At 42.1% G+C, this 24,589-nt stretch overlaps 2 protein-coding genes across 4 annotated transcripts in view; both read left to right on the top strand.

The window, feature by feature from the left end:
* The window catches only part of LOC115010813 (helicase ARIP4-like), a 59,137-nt gene extending 44,917 nt beyond the window's left edge, over positions 1–14,220 (top strand). For all 3 annotated transcript variants that reach the window (XM_029435616.1, XM_029435618.1, XM_029435617.1), the window contains 16 exons: positions 138–271; positions 1,310–1,506; positions 1,615–1,818; positions 1,937–2,075; positions 2,201–2,378; positions 2,690–2,908; positions 4,954–5,072; positions 5,278–5,402; positions 6,260–6,359; positions 6,463–6,668; positions 7,494–7,669; positions 8,512–8,708; positions 8,827–9,026; positions 9,155–9,244; positions 9,531–9,626; positions 10,250–14,220. In XM_029435616.1, coding sequence (XP_029291476.1) covers positions 138–271; positions 1,310–1,506; positions 1,615–1,818; positions 1,937–2,075; positions 2,201–2,378; positions 2,690–2,908; positions 4,954–5,072; positions 5,278–5,402; positions 6,260–6,359; positions 6,463–6,668; positions 7,494–7,669; positions 8,512–8,708; positions 8,827–9,026; positions 9,155–9,244; positions 9,531–9,626; positions 10,250–11,307 — 3,438 coding nt within the window. In that variant the 3' untranslated portion in view covers positions 11,308–14,220. The remainder of the gene's footprint in view (positions 1–137; positions 272–1,309; positions 1,507–1,614; positions 1,819–1,936; positions 2,076–2,200; positions 2,379–2,689; positions 2,909–4,953; positions 5,073–5,277; positions 5,403–6,259; positions 6,360–6,462; positions 6,669–7,493; positions 7,670–8,511; positions 8,709–8,826; positions 9,027–9,154; positions 9,245–9,530; positions 9,627–10,249) is intronic.
* Positions 14,221–16,864: 2,644 nt separating this feature from the next.
* tmem115 (transmembrane protein 115) lies at positions 16,865–23,041 on the top strand. The gene is made up of 3 exons (XM_029435996.1): positions 16,865–18,320; positions 19,861–20,225; positions 22,337–23,041. Exons 1-3 carry the CDS (start codon positions 17,829–17,831, stop codon positions 22,638–22,640), a joined length of 1,161 nt encoding a protein of 386 aa, XP_029291856.1. The 5' UTR covers positions 16,865–17,828; the 3' UTR covers positions 22,641–23,041.
* The last annotated feature ends 1,548 nt before the right edge of the window (positions 23,042–24,589 follow it).

The following is a 24,589-nucleotide window of genomic DNA, read 5'->3' as shown; positions in this document are numbered from 1 at the left end:
ATTTATAGCATTTGTTAAGCTGTTTGTTACTTCTACAATGTCTGAAATTAGTGATCAAAATCGAAATTGTAAAATATTTTGTCAATCAACTGTTGGACTGAAGATTGACTCCGATTATTTCTATACTTTCATCCCAGGTGAACACGCTGCAGAACTGGCTGTCAGAGTTCAACATGTGGATCCCGCCCCCGGAGGCGTTACCTCCAGATACCGACCCGGGACTGGTGAGGCCACGTGCCTTTAAGGTTCACATCCTCAACGACGAACACAAGTGAGTAATTGGACCCAGAGCTCTTCCTGTGCAAAGTCTGAATCTTTTTATCCACCTGCTTTGTTTGTATGTTGGAAAATGTAACTGTCCAAAAAAAATAAAGTAATTTCAGGAGGCTGGATGAAGCTCCATCCGCGCAAAGCAGTGAAGAGACTTTCCTTATCTCTCTTAAAAAAAAAAAAAAGACAACACTGACCTTGTTATCTGACCTGCCTCTGCACTTCATCCCCATCTGGCTCGTCCTCTCTTCCATCTCTCAACATCCTCTTTCTCGACAGCTGTGTGTGTCTGTGTGTCTGTGTGTCTGTGTGTCTGTGTGTCTGTGTGTCTGTGTGTCTGTGTGTGTGTGTGTGTGTGTGTGTGTGATTTATCTGACACACACACAGTGGGGGGGTTTCATAACTCACTTGCCTCACTCTAATAAAGCAGCCTTAATAACTCAATCACGGAAGTCTGTTATATAAGGTGTGTGTGTGTGTGTGTGTGTGTGTGTGTGTGTGTGTGTGTGTGTAACCTCATTCTGTCTCAGTTCAATAACATCTTAACAGCGTGGAAAATTATTAAAGATTCTCAAGCATTTGTTCGTACTGTTCAAGCAAGGACATTTTCATTCATTCATAATTGGTCATTTATTACAAACAGATGATTGATTACAATACCATTATTTATTGTTTTCTTTCTTTAATACAACATAATCTGCTGAGCTTCTTTTCTCTCTCGTCCACTTTGCTTTTATTCAAATATGTCGTTCTTATACTGCATGTGTTTCCACATAAAGGTAGTAAAAACATTAATCCCATTTTAAGCCGTTACTGAAATAGCAAATGGCTCCAAATTGTGTGCCACTGAGCTGGTTTGTTACATTTTAATATATTTTTGGTACTTTTACTTTGCAATCTTTTGTACACATGTCTATATTGCTTTGGGGCACCACAGTAAGGGATAGGGTGGTGTTCATTCTGTGCAAAATAAAGTTAACAAAAAGTACAAAATAAGTGAAATCCTAACTAAACGTACCTTTTTTATTACGTTACCCAGGAACACAACGACCAGGGCCAAGGTGGTGGAGGAATGGGCTCGGGATGGAGGGGTGCTGCTGATGGGCTACGAGATGTACCGCCTGCTGTCAATGAAGAAGAGCTTCGTGGCTGGGAGGAAGAAGAAGAGCAAGAAAACAACAGGACCGGTCGTCATCGACCTGGACGAAGAGGACAGGCAGCAGGAACTGCTTAAAGGTGGGAGAGATGAAGGGGAGCAGGGGGAACAATGAGGAGGAGAAAATAGAGGGGAAATAGGGGCGGTGTAGAATATCACTGAAGATATTTCTGTTCTCCTTCTTCCAGGCATCGGGAGAGCCTTGGCACGGCCTGGTCCAGACGTGGTGATCTGTGACGAAGGCCATCGCATCAAGAACTGCCACGCCAGCACGTCGCAGGCTCTGAAGAACATCTGGACCCGACGCCGCGTCGTCCTGACCGGCTATCCGCTCCAGAACAACCTGATCGAGTACTGGTGCATGGTCGACTTTGTCCGTCCTGACTTCTTAGGTATGGGGCAAGATCAGCGCTTACATTCAGGAGCTCCCTGAGAGTAGCATGAAGATGTTGGTCATCAAAAGATTGATTTGCTTGTTTCCTGACTACGTAAATCCTATTTGTATTTCAGGTACGCGGCAGGAGTTCAGTAACATGTTTGAGCGCCCCATTCTGAACGGGCAGTGTGTGGACAGCACGCCTCAGGACGTCCAGCTGATGAGGTACAGGAGCCACGTCCTGCACAGCCTGCTGGAGGGCTTCGTACAGAGGTGAAACCTCCCTTCAAGATTTAATAGAGAATACAAAGGTTCTACTGACCTTTGGCTCTCTTAGACCTCGTCTTCACTTTTAATAACATTTTACAAATATTGACTGTAACTTGTGATTATTCCAGGCGAGGTCACGACGTCCTGAAGGACCAGCTGCCCTCTAAAGAGGAACATGTGATCCTGGTGCGTCTGTCTCCCCTGCAGAGGGCGCTCTACACAGAGTTCATGAACCGCTTCAGAGAGGCAGGAAACAGCGGCTGGCTCAGCCTCAACCCACTGAAGGCTTTCTGCGTCTGCTGCAAGGTGAGGGGGAGGCCAAGTGTGTGGAACACTGCCTGGATACAAAATTACCTCTGTACTACAGAGTACCTGTACTACAAGGTACAAATTATAGACGCAGTTACCAAAGCCTTTTATTTAAAATTCCACATTTAATCAGAATACTTTTACAGGATAAACATCAACATCTACAAACGTCTTCCTGCTCTCTATGAGTTCCTGCAGTCAGTGGAATACCGTTACACAAGTTACCTCTATATTTATCATACCTGGCAAATCCCATGATTGCTACCTTGAGAGTGTTTTCACTCCGCTCATCTCCTCTTACTCTTCAGATTTGGAACCATCCAGACGTGCTGTACGAGGCCTTACAGAAGGAAAACTTGGCCACTGACCAGGACTTGGACCTCGATGACATCACTTCCACGGGTCCCTCCCGATGTCCGACCGCACACAATCAAAAGTCCAAGCCGCTGGAGAGCCCTAACCCCATTGGTGGACTGAGTCTCAACCAGCTGCAGGAGAAAGCCAATCAGGTCATCACTTACGAATGGGTACGTTGAAACACTCAAATACAAAAGAGAAAACTCATTTAATATTTTTGCTTCCTTTACCATAAAGCTGCATATTTTTAAGAACACCTTTGAAACCTAAATCTCAGTTAGGTGACAGAACAGAACATTATGTTCCCCCTCACTGAGATGCTGCTGCCGGTTCAGTGCTGCCACCCACAGTAAAATGAAGATAAATACAAATGGAATGTAATCCACACCAACGTACATCACAGTACATCGTGTCTGACCATTCAAGTCTGCAAAATTAAAACTCTTATCTCTTCCTGACATTTAGTCCAGACATGGAGTCCACATTTGGTTTTTAAGACATATTACACTCGTTGGCTAGAGTTGTATTTCCCTGGCAGCATTGTGTTATTAAACCTTCTGAGAGGACGCTTTGAAAATGGTGTAGTATCGAGTAGTTTCAGTGATATAGCTATATACATTCTGTTACTTCTGTGCAGGCTCAGTTAAGACATCATGAGACTTTTTGTATCAAAGAACAAGTAAAATCCCACAATATATGTTGCATTGAATAGTGTTAAGCAGTATACCTGAGGAGTATACCTGTATACCAGTATACCTGAGGAGTATACCTGTATACCAGTATACCTAAGGAGTATACCTGTATACCTGAGGAGTATACCTGTATACCAGTATACCTGAGGAGTATACCAGTATACCTGTATACCAGTATACCTGAGGAGTATACCTGTATCCCAGTATACCTGAGGAGTATACCAGTATACCTGAGGAGTATACCTGTATACCTGAGGAGTATACCTGTATACCAGTATACCTGAGTATACCTGTATACCAGTATACCTGAGGAGTATACCTGAGGAGTATACCTGTATACCAGTATACCTGAGGAGTATACCAGTATACCTGAGGAGTATACCTGTATACCAGTATACCTGAGGAGTATACCTGTATACCAGTATACCTGAGGAGTATACCTGTATACCAGTATACCTGAGGAGTATACCTGTGTACCAGTATACCTGAGGAGTATACCTGTATACCAGTATACCTGAGGAGTATACCTGTATACCAGTATACATGAGGAGTATACCTGAGGAGTATACCTGTATACTAGTATACCTGAGGAGTATACCAGTATACCTGAGGAGTATACCTGTATACCAGTATACCTGAGGAGTATACCAGTATACCTGAGGAGTATACCAGTATACCTGAGGAGTATACCTGTATACCAGTATACCTGAGGAGTATACCAGTATACCTGAGGAGTATACCTGTATACCTGAGGAGTATACCTGTATACCTGTATTCCTGAGGAGTATACCAGTATACCTGAGGAGTATACCTGTATATACCAGTATACCTGAGGAGTATACCTGTATACCAGTATACCTGAGGAGTATACCTGAGGAGTATACCTGTATACCAGTATACCTGAGGAGTATACCTGTATACCAGTATACCTGAGGAGTATACCAGTATACCTGAGGAGTATACCTGTATACCAGTATACCTGAGGAGTATACCTGTATACCAGTATACCTGAGGAGTATACCTGTATACCAGTATACCTGAGGAGTATACCTGTATACTAGTATACCTGAGGAGTATACCTGAGGAGTATACCTGTATACCAGTATACCTGAGGAGTATACCTGTATACCAGTATACCTGAGGAGTATACCTGTATACCAGTATACCTGAGGAGTATACCTGTATACTAGTATACCTGAGGAGTATACCAGTATACCTGAGGAGTATACCTGTATACCAGTATACCTGAGGAGTATACCTGTATACCAGTATACCTGAGGAGTATACCTGTATACTAGTATACCTGAGGAGTATACCTGTATACCAGTATACCTGAGGAGTATACCTGTAAACCAGTATACCTGTATACCAGTATACCTGAGGAGTATACCTGTATACCTCTCCTCACCTATAAGGTTGCAAACCAGCAATGCTTAAATAAGACATCTATTCAGTTGAATGATGAATTTAAGTGATGTTTAATAGTACAGTACATTTAACAGTCTCTCTCTTCACATGGGCAGGCAAAGGACATCCTGTATGACTACAAGCCAGGTATCCTGGAGAACTCGGCAAAAATGGTGCTGCTGTTCCATCTGATAGAGGAGAGCGTCAGGAAGGGAGACAAAATCCTCGTCTTCAGGTACGAGATCAGACAACACGCTTCAACTGAATAACACACAATTTAAGATTTTTTTTATTTATCAATTATCACAACTTTAGCTAAACCTCAAACTTTCTCAGCGTTTATTATCTGATTGGGTCGAATTCTTACATTTACATTACTGAAGCTTTCCCTCATGTGATCCGATCCCTAATTTTCCAACCCCTGTGTCTGCCTCCTGCAGTCAGAGTCTGTCCACACTGACAGTGATCGAAGATTTTCTGGCTAAGAGACCCGTGCCTCCATCGCCCAACACGTCCAGCAGAGACGGACCAAACCAGAACTGGGTCCGCAACCTCAACTACTACAGTAAGTGATCAGTAGCCACTGAATACATGAGGAGACGTGTTGACTGGGTATTTAGTGACACATATGGTGTAAACCAGGTGTAGTTCAGTGAAAACTGCTCTAAATATTCTGTCAATATAAACTCAAGTTCTTCTTTCCACCATGCTTAACTAATGCTACAGTTTGGTTGTGCAGTTGTACTGCTCCTCTCATTGATTTACAATGAGTGCTGCCACCTGCTGGTGCTTCTTGATAACCGTGTCGAGACTTTGGTGTGTGCTTCTCCACAAGCACCGAAAGGAATTCAGAGCTTTTGGTGTTTGTATATTTCAGGGATGTTTAAAGAATTGTCTTGTGAAACACAGTGGTAGAGGATGATCTTTAACTTAAGTAAAAGTAGTAATACCACAGTGTAGAAATATTAATGGTACAAAAGTATTAACATCAAAACATACTTGAAGCACCAAAAGTAAAAAGTACTCATGCTGCATTACACAACAATCCATGTTCTACTTATAATCAAGCATTAATGTGTAAAGGAGGAGCCTTTTATTAAAATAACATACTGCCAGGTAGCTTGTGAATTTCACCAAGGGATCAATAAAGTTTTATCCTAAGCTATAATAAAACATAAAGTACCTCATGTTTGTTGTACAGTGCTGGAGTAAATGTACTGATAAAATATGAGCTGTATCTACAAAGTACAAACTAGTTGAAGTGAATTAAGTTTAACATTTGTATTTAGTTTTACCTATACATCCTGTAGCTGTAATAGCAGGAGGAGAGTCAGATCCAGAGGAACACATGTGCACTGTATAGTGAAGCCACACAGTAAGTGAGGACTGTTGTAACTCTGTTGGTTGTGTGATGTGTTGAAGGACTGGATGGAAGTACAACGGCCTCAGAGCGAGAGAGACTGATAAACCAGTTCAACGACCCGTCCAACACCTCAGCGTGGGTCTTCCTGCTGTCGACCAGGTAAAACTCACAATAAGTCATATTAATAGAAGGACATGGATGTAAAATGTCAGGACATCATACAACAATTACAAACCTGATTTCTGAACTCTCCGGGCTTCAGGGCTGGTTGTCTGGGCGTAAACCTGATCGGGGCGAACCGTGTGGTGGTGTTTGACGCCTCCTGGAACCCGTGCCACGACGCCCAGGCCGTGTGCCGCGTCTACCGCTACGGTCAGAGGAAGCAGTGTCACATCTACCGGTTGGTGTGCGACTTCACGCTGGAGAAGAAGATCTATGACCGGCAGATCTCCAAACAGGGCATGTCGGGTGAGTAGGAAGATGCACTGATGAGCTTGAACATCCCTTTAGGAGAGAAGTATTCTGATGTACAGATGTTTTTCGTTTCCTGTTGTTCATACCAAAGACAGAGTAGTGTGGTAGAGTTTATGGACATTTGTAAATGAGCCTTACTCCTTACAGATGGGTGACAAATAAAAACATTATCCAATTGCAATAGTTTCTTTTTGGTACATAAAATGTTTTCTTTGCACATTTTTGCAACATTTGTTATATTTAGAGTACAGAGTATATAGAGTCCATTTGAATTAGCAGCACAACCACATGCCACGAACCAACACAGAAAGGAAGGAAGGGAGGGAGGAGGAAGAAACTGATGAACTGAACCACATAGAAAACATATATATATATATATATATATATATATATATATATATATATATATATATAATAACAACACAATAACCTCAATCCATGTAAATTCTATGCCTTCAGCTGACAGCGCTGTCAAACACCTGTCAGTAATCAGACTCACTCTAAATCCCAGCCCAGACTCTTCTGTGCACTCAGCAAACAGCCCCCCCCCCCCAAAAAAAAACTAAATAATCAGCTTTGTGTTGAAACCAGAGTTCTTCTGCCAAGAGACTCTTGTCTGACAGAGTAAACGCTCTCAAGTGTTTGCCTTAAGCTTTGACTGGCGAGACAGACACATTGAGGCCGCTTATGATTTGCAGAGCTGTAGAAATCAGTCTTTTTAGTCGACAGTTTTTATTTTTTTTGCCTGAATCATTTCCTTTATCCTCCTCTGAACCCTCCTTCTGGGTCTTTCTCTCTCTTCTGTCTTTCCTTCATTAGACCGGGTGGTGGATGACCTGAACCCTGTGCTGACCTTCACCAGGAGGGAAGTGGAGTCTCTTCTTCACTTCGTGGAGGAAGAGCCGGACCCGTCCCAGGTCCAGCTGCAGCCCCAGGACAGCATGGAGAGCGTCCTCAGGAAGGCTCTGCGCCTCTATCCTCAACAGATAACGAAGGTAGATGAACGCGGAGGAGACTGAAGAAAGAAAAAAAACACTGTCCCTACAAAAAATCTCTATTATTCATTGTGGTCAATTTACTTGGAAAGGTGTCATTTTGAAGTAGGGATGAATTGATGAGGGATGATTGACAGTACGTCTCAAGAATTGTCTAACTTCTCATTAATTATCCATCAAAATCTATTTGTTGAATAAATCTGAGGTGAGAACTACGGCAAGCAGTTGTGCTTTGTTTGTATTTATAACACTGTTTTAAATAACTTATGAGGATCTGGAGTTTGAGAGATGGCGAGTCACCTCATAACTGAACCTTGTGTGTTCTGGGCGGATGTTTTCCAGACTAAAGTGTCGTAGCAAAAGACTTGGCTCACAAGATTTTAAGCTCATTTGGCACCTTTGTGTGTTTTATTGCAGCTCATTCACCGGTATAAGCAAGTAAAAATTCAGTGTACCACTTCTATTCACTTCATGTTCACATTCTAAATGCATTTTAAAGTGAAGGCTTCCACATTGAAGCACAAAGATGGCCTTGTCCTTGTTTCACAGTGGAAAAAAGAATGACTATTCTTAGATTTAAATTGAATGCATTCCGCTTTAATTAAATGTTTAATTTTATTTATCAATTGTATTTAGTTATTTTAATTGTATTATTTATTTCCTTTATTTATTTTGAATATTTTATCTTTACTTTTTGGTGTACATATATTTTATACCGTTCTCAAAATACGATCCTGTGTCACATTTGTGAATTCATATGGATGTGTTTATTTTGTGTGAATGGAAATGAGCGTTGACATCTTTTTTAATTTAATTTTAATTTATTTTGATCTCCCTTCCAGCAACCATTCCCCCATGAGTCCCTGCTGATAGACCGCAGGGAGCTGAAGCTGAGCAAGGCTGAGAAGCAAGCAGCAAAGAAAGGTTACGAGGAGGAGAAGAGGGCGTCTGTGCCGTACACCCGCCCTTCCTACGCTCACTACTACCCTGCCAGCGACCAGAGCCTCACTAACATCCCCGCCTTCAGTCAGAGAAACTGGTCAGTGACTCACAGCAGCAACACAAAGCTTTCATTAGGAACTGAAGAGCAACATCTAAATTCCAAGTTGAAAAAATGAACACGAGTCATGAACTAATAGAATAAACTTTCTGCTCAGGCGTCCACCTCCTCTTGCTGAAGAGAAGCCGGTGTCCAGTGTCCGGCCGGTCCAGTCAACTCCAGTTCCCATGATGCCCCGACATGCGTCTGCAGGCTCTGCCCCAGGCAGCGACTCCTCAGAGTCCAGCCTCGGAGGTTTTCCTGTCAAATGCCTGCAAAAAGCCGGTGTGTTTGTACAAAAGATCGTCACCACTACTGGTAAGGAAACATCTTCATTGTATTAATCCTTTTTTCCCCAGAATCATCTACTCGTCATGGATTTAGCTGAAGAATAATTGATGTTTCCATCTACTCTTGGTGAATGTGTTTTCCTTGGTCTCTTTCAGACATAGTGATTCCAGGCACCAACAGCTCAACAGATGTCCAGGCCAGGATCACTGCTGGAGAGAGCATTCACATCATCAGGGGCACCAAAGGTACTAAAGCTCTTTACTAAATTCTTAAAATATTTGCCTGTTCCAGCTTTTCAAAATGTGAGAATTTGCTGCTTTTTCCGCCCATCTTACAAAGGACTATACTAAATATCTTTGGGTTTTGAAAAGTTGTTCGGACAAAACAATAGTCGCAGCAGTTGAAGCTCTATATGCAATCACAATGCTGCAGACGTGTCTTCTCTGAGAACCATTGAAGCGTCACTTAATGAAGCAGGTCAGTAAACTCTCCATGTGTACTGATCTATTCTTTCACCTCTGTCTGTTTCAGGGACTTACATCAGGTCGTCCGATGGTCGAATCTTTGCCATCAGAGCAGCTAATAAGCCCAAGACTGCAGAGGAGAGTACTGCAGCGCCACCCAAAGGTAGTATGATGTATTACCAGAACTTGCTTCCACGTAAAGAAATACTTTAGGTGCTTCAGGCCAAAAGGATCATTTGCATTTCAGTTACTCCGTGTTACCTGAAGAAAACAGGTTTTCTCACATACTTCAACAGTGAACGAAGAATCCAAAAACAGACAATTCTTGATTGATCAAAGTGAATTGGGGCCGTGTGTAACGACAGCAAACCAATTTTAAAAAACATCCGTGTACAGACTCTCACACAACTCATGCAGAATAATCCAAGTCACATGTATCCAGTTGTACGCTCACTACTTCCCAAACACATTCATTTTCACTTAAACCTTGTTATTAAAAACACTTGGATAATCAGCACAGGCACGGACAAGTAGCGCAGCTGCACAGCTGTGAGCATACGGACCCATGCACTTCAATTCTACAAGAACTTTCTCAGTTTTTGGATTCTTCGTAAACTGTCGAGGCATGCGAGAAAAACAAATTCAAGTTACAAGGGCTGAGTAATTGACATACAAAGGATCATTTTGGGGGTGAAGTAGAGTCTTTGTTAGACAAGCAAAGATGTAAAAAGATAAGGCAAACAAATATTATTTCAAACGCTAATATCTAACACTTTTTCCACTCAGACTCCCAGGACCTACCAGAGGAAGTGTCAACCAATGGCAGCAATGGTTGCCTGTCACCTGACAGGAAGCAGCAGGCGCCCTCCAAGACTGTGCCCCGCCCTCTTTCACCTGACAGCCCAGAGATCATCAGCGAGTTGCAGCGCTACACGGGTGTCACGGGAGCCGGCACCAGCGCAGTTTCCAAAGCTCAACCAGAGAGCAACATGATCAGCCTGCCTTCCACCAAACTGGTTCAAACCAACGGCAGCAATGAAAATATGAGCCACCATGACGCCTCTGTGACTAATGTAATCCAGCCCAACATGGACGCCACTGCCACCCAAGACCTGAGAACGGGCTCCAAGCGCAAAGTGTCCACCCCGACCCTGGATGAGCGGCCCAGTAAGCAGCCCTCTGCAGGGAAACACTCCTCAGCCCCTTTGGCAACACAAGGCTTCCCCTTCCCCTTCACCGGGGGATACAGCCTTCCTCCACTGGGCCTCAACCCCGCCATGTTCTCGCCTTACTTCCAGCCCCCCCACACTCAACTGAGAGACCCCGGTTACATGTACCCGGATTTGTTCGGCTTTGGCGGAGCCAGCGCAGTCCCTGCCTCCTCTTCCTCCTCCTGCCCGACGACAAACACGCTGACTGCCGTCTCATCTTCCTCATCATCTTCTGCATCAGTTAAAGCCGCCAGTTCAGTTCCAGGAGCCCTGCCGCCGTTCATGCTGAGCCCCAGCATGGTGGGCATGGCTGGGATGCTCCCACCGGGCTTCCCTCTCACTTACAGTCAGTCCCTGGCTAGCCTCTACACAGGGTCCATGCTCCCGGGAGGGCTGCCGGGTCCAGCCGCCACTCCCGGTCCAGCTGGAGCCAGCTTCCTCTCCCAGTACCCTCCCACTGCTGCCTCCAGTTCCTCCTCATCTTCTCCTTCCTCCTTCTCCCCCTCGGCGCGGTCTGAGGGCCACCGGGGCACGGTGCTGATGAACGGCAGGAATGTCAGCAGCGCCAGCAGCTCGGATGATGATGATGATGATGATGATGATGAGGATGTGATTGAGGTGAGGAGACAGTGACAGACGGATAATGTGGCTGTTTGAGCAAGCTTGATCCAATTTAAAAAATCATGGGAATAGGATGACTTCCTGTTTGCTGGGAGGCGAGCTTCAAAGGGCTTGAGCTGTGAGGGAAATGGACAAAATTGAAAGACAATTGATGTGATGACAACTGAGCCCCTGCTTAAGTGTTTCCTCTGTTCGCCTTGGAGAAACCGTCTGAATGGGGATTGAACACAGACTGGACACAAAGCAACAAGTCTTAATGCTGACTATCAGAAGATTAAACCTGTGGAAGAAAAGGAAAATCAGACTTTGGGCTTCCAAGTTTTTGTCCAATACTGGCATTTAAAATAATCACTGGACTTAGAACTGCTGAGTGTGGGTCTGCAGTGGTTGTAGTGTTGGCTTTAGAGATTCTAGTTCTGCAGCTTTGCTAAATGTCGAAACTCTCTTGCTTTTTTCAGCTCATTAAAGCGATGACGTAGCGTGAAGTTGCTTGTATTAAAAAAAGAAGTTTGATAATTAAGTTAGTAACGTTTGGTAAATATCAGTAACTGAAATGGTTTTGTTTGTCAGTTGTAGAATATTGCTTCTGAATATTTCTTCAAATGGTAAAAATGAAAAAGGTAAAAAGATCAAACGGAACTTTTAAAGAAGCATTTTGATTGAACTTAATAATTCACTGCCAGGACAGGGGTATTGTACGATTTTGTTCTCGAAGAAAAAAAGACTAGCGGGATCATCTTGAATTATCAAGGAGGTTAGAGACAATTACTGAAACCTTAAAACTCTAATGTAAGAATGTACGCTTAATCAAATGCCTTTAAACCGGCCTTTTTGAAAAGACTCCTTCTCTTAACACATCAGATGTGGAAAGATCAGATTTTTTTCTTTTTGTGCATTTTATATTTCTGTAATCTCTTTGACTTTTTAAAGAAAAATCATTGCCTAAAAACAGCCAGGTGAAAATGAGGAAAAGAAACTGTTCTTGTGAGGTGTCCTCCTCGTAGCGGAGAAACAACCAACAGAAAATGCCTTTCTGCCTCCATCTTTCTGAATGTTAACTGTGAGAGAGGAGAGGTAAAGAGAGACGGACTCTCTGAATCTCACCCACAGTCTTACTGTAGCCTAGCGAAAAAGCGATGCAAAACACTCACTCAAGCCTATATATGTATTCGTACGAGGAATTAATCTCGCAAACCCCGAGTTTTGGTTACGCTTGTGTCGTTGCCGTGTCCGTATCTGTGTGTTGTGTTGTTAGGGGTCAGAAAAGGAATCGTTTAAAAAAAGAATAGGAGCTCACGTTACTCTGTTTGATAGATTCCACCTCTGCTCTGCTGATTTTATTCCCCTCGCTCTGTCTCATCTCATTTTGTGAACAGAGGTCATCGTGAAAACCAAACTGATTTTTCTTTTTCTTTTTTTGGAGAGATGATGTAGCTTTGCCAAAAAAAAACGAGAAATGCGCAAACACATCGGAGACCTCCGTGGAAGAGGATTGTGTACATATCCTCTGTATGACCTTGCAGGTAACACTGTACACTGTACTGCACTGTAAAAGAGACACAACTCTGTTTACGTCTGTAGGAAGCTGGGAAAGCTTCAGCATGTGACCAAGTTCCCCTCAGATTACCCAGAAACCATTGTTCTGCTGTTCCCAATGGATCCCCTCTAATCACACAAACCGATCTAATACGGTCCGCACTGCCCTTATGTGGAAAAGTGTCCTCCAATGGCAGCAAAGAGCTTTAACACCAGCAGCTCTTATTTGTGTTGAAACTCTTTAACATCGTTGAGTAAAGACAACAGCATTTCATGTTCTTTCTCTTCCATGTATTTGTTCTTCATACTGAACATTTGTATTTACTTATGTTTCATTTTTGTTCTCTTCTTTTTACAATGTTTGAATTTACCAAAATGTATTTATTTAAGACTGTGCATATTTATTCATTTTTATTTTTGTACAATGTTTTTTCTTTTCTTCTTTTTTTGGTTTCCCTTTTCTCGCTTTTCTTTATCTTGTTTGTAATATTTGTACGGTCATATTACTATTGTTGTTACTACAGATGGAAATGCTTTGGTTTCTTGTGATTGTTTGTGTTCAAGTGATGATCTGCGAGTCTGACCCAGCGCATGTGAACTTACCAGTTAGTTTGTTACTGTGCACATTTATAGCCGGAGTAGCATCTTTAAGAAGGATGGATTACTGCGATCAGCTCTTTATTATGAAAACACCCCCCCCCTCCCCCCAAAAAAAGGACATCAGGGATAAGTGATTTTAACCGTGATACTGAGCTGTGTTAAAACCTTTGTTCTCATTTACATGAGCTCAGATTCATCAGCAGAATATCCTTCCTGTTCACATGTGTGTCCACAATTAGGATACAAATCGTAAGTATTTAATAATATGAGCCATGTGTGCATGTTAAATGAAGCTCCGTCACAAGTTATGGGTCAGAAACTGAAGCAGTCCAACCACTAATCACCTGAAAAGAAAAGAAAAGAAAATTATATCAACTGATTTTCTTTCCTTTTTAGTTTTGTATGGTCCCATCACCATATCATCAGAAATGTCCGTCTGTGTCGTCTCCATAATGACAAACGAGCGAGTTTCCTCCGTGTTGAACTGTTTGGTTGCCAGCTCTGCGTTTGTCGCGCCGACCGACTGCTCTTTCGTTTCACAGCTTTCTACTTGAATTTACATATTTATTTATACAAATCGATTCGGTCGGACGAGCTGAGCCGACCGTCTAAATTCCATTTTAGCCGAGAAGAAGATTAAAGCTGCTGTCTTTGAGGGTTGGCTCTAGTCAAAGCCTGTTGTGTAGTTTATCAATGGATAATGTGTATGACCATGGATTACTTTTAGATCCTTTTGTTTTTTTTGCTTTTTGAAGTTTGTAAATAAAAAGAAACGTGTTCTACATAATACTTTCCCTCATTTCTTTACATCAATAGTAGCATATGTACTGCCTACTGCCCTTAGTATCCCCCTCACACACACACACACACACACACACACACACACACACACACACACACACTTAAAGTTGTAAACAATTATGCTGCTTCCAAGAAAATGAACCACTTTTACAGTTTTACAGTCACAGCTAGTATTATTTGCTCTCAACCACAACCCTATGAAATATAAACAATAGCATATTTATGCAATTGTAACTACAGTATATTATACTTGTCTTTTAAGATACAAAACTTTGCATTCCTAAATTGTCAATTATTCCAGGACAGGAGTAATTTAAACTAAGATAGTAAGCAGACAGTTTAATTTGAGAGAGAAAATGTACCCAAGAGATGTGAAACACTTGAATACCGTTTGTGACCTTTAGATCATTTTAGTACTTTTTCTCTGTCCTTGTGCAATAATAATAATAATCAAACACTCAGAATATAATACTTACAGAATCAGGAATCGGCTACAGAAAGTACTTTATTCTGTTAATTGTTTTTAAAGATAATAATATCAATAATAAGTATTTTACATAAAAACCTAATATTGTTACAATTATGTTTTCATGTTGAAAAAGAGATTAATGACTAAGTACTAAGTGAACCCAAACGATACAGGTCAATTACTATTTGAATGTTATGATACCTATTCTTACAATATGGCAGAAAAAAGAGTAAAGTGATCTAAGCCATATGGGTGAAAGAATAAATTAATTTAAAAAAGAACGTTGTTGTCTTCCGCCTATTTATTTGCTCTCGTGTAGACGTCAGGTCGTTCACAGTCATTGCTTTTGGCAGCATATTTGAATATCCTGTTAAAATCAATGAAATGTAACATTGAGGGTGAAATCTGGGTTTGGTTTGTGCTGACCCGCTTAACCCGTCCTACTTTAACAAGCGTCCACTCACGTAGTGGAGTTTCTATGTGTGTGAAACCTCCATATAGATGTTTATATAGAATTTTGTGATGTCAAATTTAAATCCTTAAAGTTGAATTAGGTCATGAAACAAACAAATTCATCCCCAAATCGCAAAATTCACCAGCTTTTATTTTGCAGGTTACTTAAGTTCTTGGTTTGTTGTTGGTGTCATAAAGTTAATTCCACCCACTAAAAGAGGATAAAACAGATAAGTATAATGGATGCGTCGACCTCCATTTCCAATGAGAGTTGGAAATGTCCAATGAGTATCATTTGATTATTGTCCTGCACACAGAGGGGCACGACTTTGCACAGACGAATGACTGAACTAACAGCTCACTGGCTCATTTTCATGGTTATTCAATTGCAGAACATGCACCACCTGTTTTGGTTTTGTATCTACACCTGCGCTTTCATTGGATTCAACTTGATCCATTACTATTACGTTCCAATTTACGATCCACAATGACTATAAATAGCCAAACTCAAACCCACTACCACTATAACTAGGATTTAAAACTAAATTATGCTTCCAAATCAAATTTCTAAACCAGATTATCAGACAATCAGATATCAGGTATCAGATAAATCAGTGGTTGACTGGTAGCCAGAACAGGCTCTGTAACTTCATTTGGGTCTCCAAGTTAGGTGTGAAGGTGTTGTATGTGAGTGCTTAATTTTGGGGAAAACTGCACAGCCTACAATGTAGGCTGTACAATCAGTCCGTCCTGGTAGAGGGATCCCTCCTCAGTTGCTCTCCCTGAGGTTTTTCCATTTCTCCTCCTTTAATTATGGAGTTTCTTTTAGGAAGTTTTTCCTTGTGCGATGCGAGGGTCTAAGGACAGAAGGTGTCGTATCCTGTACAGTCTGTAAAGCACACTGAGACAAATGTGTCATTTGTGATATTGGGCTATATAAATACATTTTATTTTATTTTATTTGATTATGTATCTGCAAGTAAGTAGCCTTTTAATTTTGAAGCAGTTAACTAAACAATGCTAAACAAAGTTGCAAAATAATAAACTCATGCAAAATATTTGTCTGCAAAGTAATTGGTGACTATAGCTATGAAATAGGCTAAACAAGGTCCACTATATTGTTGGCTACAATATTTCCCTCTGAGTTGAAGTATAAAGTACCAGAAAACTGAAATACCTAGGTGAAGTTTAAGCCTAAAAATGGTAGGCTACTTATGTAAAATACTTGCATAAATGCAGTAAATGCATTCAGCTGCTTTCCACCACAGGCAACTAAGGCTATGAATATTCTTTTTTTTAATCATCGTTATCGTTATCATTTTAACTTATGTAAAGTGTCTTTGAGTGTCCTGAAAAACACTCTATAAGTATTATTATTATTATTATTATTATTATTATTATTATTATTATTAATAATATAATAATAATAATAATAATAATAATAATAATAATAATAATACTTATAGAGCGTTTTTCAGGATAATAAGAATACGAATAAGAATAATAACAATAACAATAACAATAATAATAATATTGTCTACATACTGACGAAGTCATCGACCGACTCATTTTCATCCCAGCTAAACTTACTTGTGTTGTCAAGTGGAGAACTGAAATATAGCATACTCATCAGCTACTGATGCGTCATACGTTGAAAACTCAATTTCCCAGAATTCTCTGGTGTTAAAACGTTACGTGACTTGACGTTTTTTCACCGATTGTTGATGACGAAGACAGACACAGCGCAGGTCAGTAGCTGATCGGTGTACTGGGAGGAGGAGTGCCAGCCAAGATAAAATACCTTTCTCCGACGACCTGCTCTCAAAGTACAGAAGAACAATACAAAAAAACGAATGACGCGAAGGTTGTATGAAAAGCCCGTGAACTATACGCCAATTGACGCTGGTTCAGGAACGTCTCTAACATTGTTTTGAAGGCCTGTTGCTAGCTACGGGGGATCCTCGGGCTATCCCGGTAGACACCGGGCCGAGACCGCACTGGGGACCAGGACAGGAGCTCCGGGGGCTGCTTTGGTCGAGCAGCTTTTACTGACGTTGGCCGCCCTATATTTTATCAAACGAAGACGTAACCTCTCCTGCTTCTCCCTGGCGGATATAAATCAGCGTAACTCCAGACGCTCTCAGTTTGACAGCTAGCTAACATTAGCTCATCTGTGTTTACAAGCTAACTCAGCACAGACACTCTGGAGAAGTTGGCACCTAAGTATATTTGTTTCTGTTAGGATTTGCATATGTGGGTGCAACCGCCTTTCTGCTAGCTGCTGGTGATTTGTAACCTTGTTCTACTTCTATCTACGCTGACTGAAGGTCGGCAGCCAGGCAGCTAGATCAAAAGGTCTCCTCGCTAAGGTTATCACACCTTAAATCTTATCTACTGCTGCCCAAAGTTTGTTTCCTTGTTTGAATAGAAGGAAAATACTTTGCTGAGTTGATCATCAAAGCTTCTTTAATCAGTTGAAAGACAGTATCCCGGATGAAGGCACACAGAGAAGTGTGGATTTTGATGCTGTCAAGACCTACAGGTGTCACCTGTTCTTGGCATTATTAATCTCACACTGGCATCCAAAATCTGCTCCACCAGAAGAGACTGATCTGCTGCTTCGCTCTCTTGAGCTGGTTTGCTCAAGAAGGATCCTCTTCAAAAACAAACCACAATGAATCGTTACCTGCCGGTGGCACGACAGCACTTCCTGGCTGCCCTTGCCAGCACCAGTGTGGTAGTAAAAAGTATAAGTGCTGTGGTGGTTCTGCTCTATCTGTTGTCATGGGCTGTGGACACTTCATACGCACTGGGGGTAACCCCGGGCTACCTCTTTCCACCCAACTTCTGGGTGTGGACACTGGTGACCCATGGGGTGGTGGAGCAGCACATCTGGGGTGTGGCGCTTAATGTGGGGACAGTTATGACCTGTGGTCGCCTGCTGGAGCCTCTGTGGGGTGCCCTGGAGCTCCTGATCTTTTTTGCAGTAGTTAATGTCTCTGCAGGCCTCCTCGCAGGCCTCTCCTACCTCCTCACCTATGTTGCCACCTTTGACCTGGACTACCTGTTTGCTGTTCGGGCCTATGGAGCAGCCGGGTTCCTGGGAGGTGTCCTGGTGGCGCTGAAGCAGACCATGGGGGATACTACAGTGCTCAGAGTGCCACAGGTGAGGCTATCAAATACTGAAAGTAATTTCTGCTCTGTATGCTTTTTGGCCAGGACTATGCTTCTCTGTTGAGCCTGTAAATAATACCAGACCAGTGAGGAGTGGGATAGCAGAGTTAAATTGAGAATGTAACTCAACAAGAATGTAAACAGCACTGGAAACCCAACCAGTAGTCCTTACAATGTGTACATAAACAAGTCTGTGACAGATTATGTCAAGCACGCCCCCAGCCATATTTACAAAATGGCACAATACATGCATATCTTGTTTTTGTTGTTGTTTAAACTAACATAGAATTTCACAATGGATACACATAGAGTAAGGACCAGAAGGCCTAAAGGGTCCTTTGCCTTATTTAAGAAGAAGTAATTCAGTTTTTTTCACTCTGTTGTTCTTGTTTTGTTATTCCACACACATAGGACACACACACATGCGCATACATTGGAGAGATGCCAGGGTGTCTGCGCTCCAAGCAGTTGGGGTTCAGTGCCTTGCTCAAGGGCAAGTTGGCAGTGCCCCTATTCACACACTACATGAAACTCTACATACATTAGGAAACCATTTGTGTCTGTCAGCTTCAGAAGCACTGATTATATACTGTATGCTTTAAGCTATAAAGGAAGCAAAGAGAGTTTAAAGGGTAGCTTTTAAAAATGAAGTTAAGTTATTAGACTAGCACAGAATGAAATGCGCACATTTAGTTTGTGTTTTTCCCCTGAAGGTAAAGCATCCTGTTATGCAGTAAGAAAGACAACAAACACATTTATATCTACTGCAGGACTTCTGTATAAAAAAAGTGTCTGTTTGTTTGTGTATACTGGGACCTTTCAGTGGGATGACTTCCCACATTCTGGAATTTAATGCTGGGGGACTTTTTTTAATTTTTTACTCCTGTTACATCCAAGGACGTTTCATTTAGTTTTTTATGACGGTGTGGTATAGGTGGTAATAGCTTTAATCATTTTATGAGCACACACATGTCAAATTATTGTCCTATACAGTGATCATAAAAGCCAGTGGTTTCCAGGCTGAGTGTTTGCTTGGTTTGTGTTGCCTGGGTTAGGCATGAGATTTTCTTCCAAATTTGGACTACAGTGTAATCTGTTAATTTACATTTTAAGATTAAATCTGATGCTCTTCTGCAGAGCGGCTTACACTGAGTGTCCAGACAAGGGTTTAGTTTTTTGCTGAAGCACACATGAGCCACACATTCCTAATGTGTTGCTAAAACTACAAGGCCACTCTACTTTATCTACCTTTTTTCTTTTTTGGTATCAAACTGGGTTACTCTAATCTCCCTCATGTTAGATGTGCAGGTTTTGTGATGTACTTTATCAAAACGCTGGTACATTTTGCCTCGCCTGCCACCGTGTCATGTAACCAGCTATTGTTCAGTGTTCCAATTCCTAATTCTAGCTGACTTGAGTGAATTGTGGGACCTGGCAGCGGCCACGGTGGTCTGTAGACAGAATGGTAGCTGTCCCTTTGCCTGATTATTTTTGTCCACAGGAACTAAAAATCTGTCTGCCTCTCGTCTCAGGTGAGACTCAAAGCAGCGCCGGCTCTGGTCCTCCTCCTCCTGGCCTTACTGCGCCTGTCAGGGCTGCTCGACAGCTCTGCCCCCCTGGCTGCATACAGTTTTGGCGCCCTGTCCGGCTGGGTCTACCTGCGCTTTTACCAAAGGCACAGCCGGGGACGCGGGGACATGTCGGACCACTTTGCCTTTGCTAGTTTCTTCCCGGAGGCGCTGCAGCCAGCTGTGGGACTGCTGGCGGGGCTGGTCCACTCCGCTCTGGTGAAGCTGAAGGTGTGCAGGAAGATGGTGAAGAGATACGACGTGGGGGCGCCCTCCTCCATCACTATCAGCCTGCCAGGGACAGACCCACAAGATGCAGAGAGGAGGAGGTGAGTCACAGCATAACATAGTCAAACATTTATATCTGCGTGCTGATAAAGTGATCTCATGCAAAGGTTGGTCTGATTTAATGGTGTGCCTAGATATTAAATATCTAATATTGGCCAGTTAAAGTCTAGTGTGGTTGAGCTTCCACCGTGACCTGTTGCAAATGGTTTATTTTGCCTTTACATTACATTTTTCATTAAAAGGTTCAGTTTAATTTGTACACTCATTGGCAACAATATGACTCAGAGTAGCTGTGCCATCAAATACTTTACATTAACACCATTGACCATTGACATTACATTAGATACGCAAATATCTGTGAGTGAAATAAAATATACACACCCATAAAGTCAAATAAATGCTCCAGTCAGAGACGACAAACAGAACCAGTGTTGTTTTTTGTTGTATTTACTCAGGGAATGTTTGCTGAGCCTCTGTGCTCTGTTTCATACTCCTCAAACAGTTCATACTCTCAAGCTGTCTGAGGTTTGTATTTCCTCCAGTTCCTTTGTCTAGTAGACACACTTCCAAGCTGTCATACATATTCAGTTACACATAGATGTCATTGATCTGTCTCTCCTATTGTCATGGTGTAAAAAGTTTCGGGAGCCCCGGCCGAATATCACAAACTACAACGCCCTCCGTCCTTTGTTGCATGATGTCATACCCCTCTCTCTGTTTCCTGTCTATCTGCACAGACTGTCGAATATAGTCACTAAATAAGGTATAGCTGGAAACTTAAAGAACATTAAAAGATGTCTTTACATTTCCATCTTCTACCCAGCATAGGTTTGCTGAGCACTCGCACAGCTGCACATGTCATGACATCAAACTATTATTATTCAATTATTATCCAGAAAGCTGTTGAACTTCATTATGTTTCAGTCTGCTTCACTACTCGTCTTCCGGGTAGTGTTTCCTAGTGTGACACACATTAAACATGGCTGCCACGTAAATGAAGCTCAGGCCTCTGTAAATGTTTGAGTTTGATTAGCTGGTGATTGAGAGGTCTTCCATCTGCTGAATGGGAAATGAACCTTATGGTCATGATTTAAACAGAAATTGTTACTTCTCCAGGATAAGTGGGGAGATTTAATCATCAAATGATGAGTTTCATTCCTTAAATTACATTAATTTGATAACTTCTCTACTTTTTCTGATTGCCAGTATTAAAGGATAGTATCAACATGAAGTTTATTTTATTTTTTTACTACCAACTAATGAGATTCCTTCATTGTAAGTTCACATATTTACCAGTTTACTCAAATTGTGTAAGACAAGAATCTCTTGCTGTTGATTTTTTGGGAACCGGTTACTCTCCTCAGTCACAAAAAGGTCAGTAAATTAGACTTGACGTTGTCCGCATGCTACAGCGTAGCGGCCACAGGTATCAGAGGACAGAATCTTTTTTCAATTATAAGACAAGAGACCGAACAATAACATAGTCAGGAAATATGCACATATCTTTCAACTGGTACTATGTCTGTTGTTGTACAATCTATTGGGCCAGGTGCCCTTAACCCCCAAAACTACTCCAGTGGTGCTACACTTGCTTACCCTGTGCTTTGCATGACGTTACGTTAGTATTACAGATGAGAGATTACTCACTTCTCTTGTCTTTTTTTCCATATGGCTCGCTTTATGGGACTTGTTTCATATTGGTATTTAAGCACAGTGATATGATATGAAAGTATTAGATTACAGCTATACTGAAACGGCACCAAGACCATCCAAACAGGCCTCCCTTGTTGTGTCTTTGTGGGATTAATGAAGAACATAAAACCGAGAAAAGCAGCACTAAAAACATATCTCTCTCTTTCTCTTTCTCTCTTCTCTTTCTCTCTTCTCTTTCTCTCTGTCTCTTTCTCTCTTTCTTCTCTCTGTCTCTCTCTTTCTCTTTCTCTCTTTCTCTTTCTCTCTTTCTCTTTCTCTCTGTCTCTTTCTCTCTTCTCTTTCTCTCTTTCTCTTTCTCTCTGTCTCTTTCTCTCTTTCTCTTTCTCTCTTTCTCTCTGTCTCTTCTCTCTTTCTCTTCTCTCTTTCTCTTTCTCTCTGTCTCTTCTCTTTCTCTCTCGCTCTCTCGCTCTCTCGCTCCCTCTTTCCCTCTTCCTTCCAGACAACTGGCCCTCAAGGCTCTGAACGAGCGTCTCAAGCGTGTGGAGGACCAGTCAGCCTGGCCCAGCATGGACGACGATGAAGACGATGAAGACGACGAGGTCAGAACGGACACGCAGCCGCTCCTCCCAGGTGGGCGTGACTCCTCCTCCACGCCGAGAGCAGCGGGGGGACCTGTCGGCGCCTCCCTCTCCTCCACCTCCTCATCCTCAATGTCACAGAGCAGTGGAGGGCCATCCACGGGCGGAGCGCAACACCCCGAGTCCAGCATTATCAGCTTTGAAGATGCACCTTCTAGATCGTAACAAATTGAACACACTCGTGTAAAAGTTACGCACGCTCTGTTCGGTGGCACTGGCAGGTATACTCGGCGTCCCTGACTAGTATACGAATATGTTCAGTGACAGTGAGTATACACTCGATATCACACACGCCAACACACACAACTTGACCAGTTCATACACACGACTGTGCGTTCACAAACACACTGTTGGTAACTGTACAGAGCTTTCAGTTCAGACATGTTGGTTGTAAATGCTCAGTGTAGTTGGGCAAACTGGACCCTTAAATTCTTCTCTTTCTTCCTGCATTCGAACGAAAGCCAACCAGAAATTCTGTCTTGTCCGGACTTAATCCGAACTCGCAGCGCTCGGTCCACTGCTTCATGTCTCTTTCTCTTGCTTTCTAAATAAATAACTAAATGGGTGTACAATGTTCTTTTTATAAGTCTTTTTCGGTGCAGCCATAGCTGACGGAGACGCGCACCAGTTTGATAAACGTGGAAGAAATAGCTGAAAGTGACATTAGCTGTTAGCTCACTGGTTCTTGATATGTAACCAGGTGTGAAATGGAGGAAGTATGAAAAGCCCGCACTCGGCAGAGGTGCTGGACCAGAGGAGAGAAGCTGCTGCAGGTCTGTCCTGCTGATGAACTATGACACAAAACTTCAAGATTTTCAAGAGGTGCCAGCTGAAGAGAATGTTCTGGACCAGGTTCATTTGCCGCCTTGTGTCTCTGGAACAACAGGCAGAGAAATGGAAAGTGTTCCCATTTTTTTTTATCCCCCATTTCTCGTTCAATGGAGAAGAAATCTGTTTGTTTTCTATTCAAAATCAAAAAAAGGCACCTTTTGTTTCTGTGCACTAACGAGACACTGTTAATGGCGTTACACTCACACACAGATCTGTGGAAGATGATTAGGAGTCATGTTTTACGAGTTATGAGTTTTATATTTTTTAGGTTAATGCCAATCATACATCCGGAGCATCATCCTGAACCATTTCATACTTCCACCTTCTAGGATCTGAAATGATACAAGAATCAGCAATGGCTAATAAATTATCTGAGTCGTCTGTCATATGTTGTGACATTTGACACCATTACTGATGTGCCAGAGAACAGGTGTCATGGTTAGGCAGATATTTATAGAGTTGCAGGTTCAGAGTTTGTGTCTGTGTTCAGACTCTGACTTGTATCTCAGACTCATGAGGATGAACGACTCCACAGACATTGATCAGTAATCAGGCCTGGCCAGGGTTTCCCAGTCACATCCTTTGCATTTGTATCTTTCTTCTCTAAACTCACAATGTCTAACGGGGTGGGGGGTGAATCATTTTCTAGGGAGGTTGATGGGCAGCAAAATGCAGCTTCATAAATTCTATACAGACTAAAAAGGTTAGTGATTCATTCATTTCGTCATCGCTGTAGATGTCGCAGTCTATTATGGTGACAGTCAAATCATTGAACTCCCAGTTTCCCACCTGTCCTTGTTGATTAAAGTCAGGTGCAGCCTATACATTACTTCAGATGTTGCGATCACAGTGATGACAAATTTGATATTATTTTGAACTTCAATTTGTGAAAGTCTTCCTGGGACAACAGGCCCAGTAGATTATGTCTGGTCTTTTACTTCACAAACCATCTTGGAAACTGAAAAAGCTGAAGGTGATTATATTTCACTCATCATCTCAGCAGCTTCCTTCAGAAGCTTTGCTAATGAAGCATTTAAAATCTGGAAACCGAAGGTTGTTTTGTGTTTCATGTTAAATAATCTATTTGGTTTTTTTAGAAGAATAATCTTGCAGTGGCCTTACTGATCAATTATTTTATTTGTCACTAATTGAGTTGGCATCATTTCATTGATAACAAATCAAATAACAAACGAAAGACAGAAGGTTGTTAGTGCCATCAGTCGCCCTCTATCATGAATCAGTCATCAGTCCGCACAGACTCCGCCTGCGGTTTTTCACTGTCA

This window comes from Cottoperca gobio, chromosome 7 (genome assembly GCF_900634415.1).
Source record: "Cottoperca gobio chromosome 7, fCotGob3.1, whole genome shotgun sequence".
NCBI classification, from domain to species: domain Eukaryota; kingdom Metazoa; phylum Chordata; class Actinopteri; order Perciformes; family Bovichtidae; genus Cottoperca; species Cottoperca gobio.
The sequence above is the reverse complement of the archived record's forward strand: the minus strand, read 5'-3'. Positions and strand labels throughout refer to the sequence as shown.

Bases quoted from the DNA above. Each gene is read 5' to 3' on its own strand.
- tmem115 (XM_029435996.1), top strand. From the start codon at position 17,829: ATGAATCGTTACCTGCCGGTGGCACGACAGCACTTCCTGGCTGCCCTT. The intron at 18,321-19,860 runs GTGAGGCTATCA...CTCTCGTCTCAG, and splicing joins CAGTGCTCAGAGTGCCACAG to GTGAGACTCAAAGCAGCGCC. The intron at 20,226-22,336 runs GTGAGTCACAGC...TCTTCCTTCCAG, and splicing joins CAAGATGCAGAGAGGAGGAG to ACAACTGGCCCTCAAGGCTC.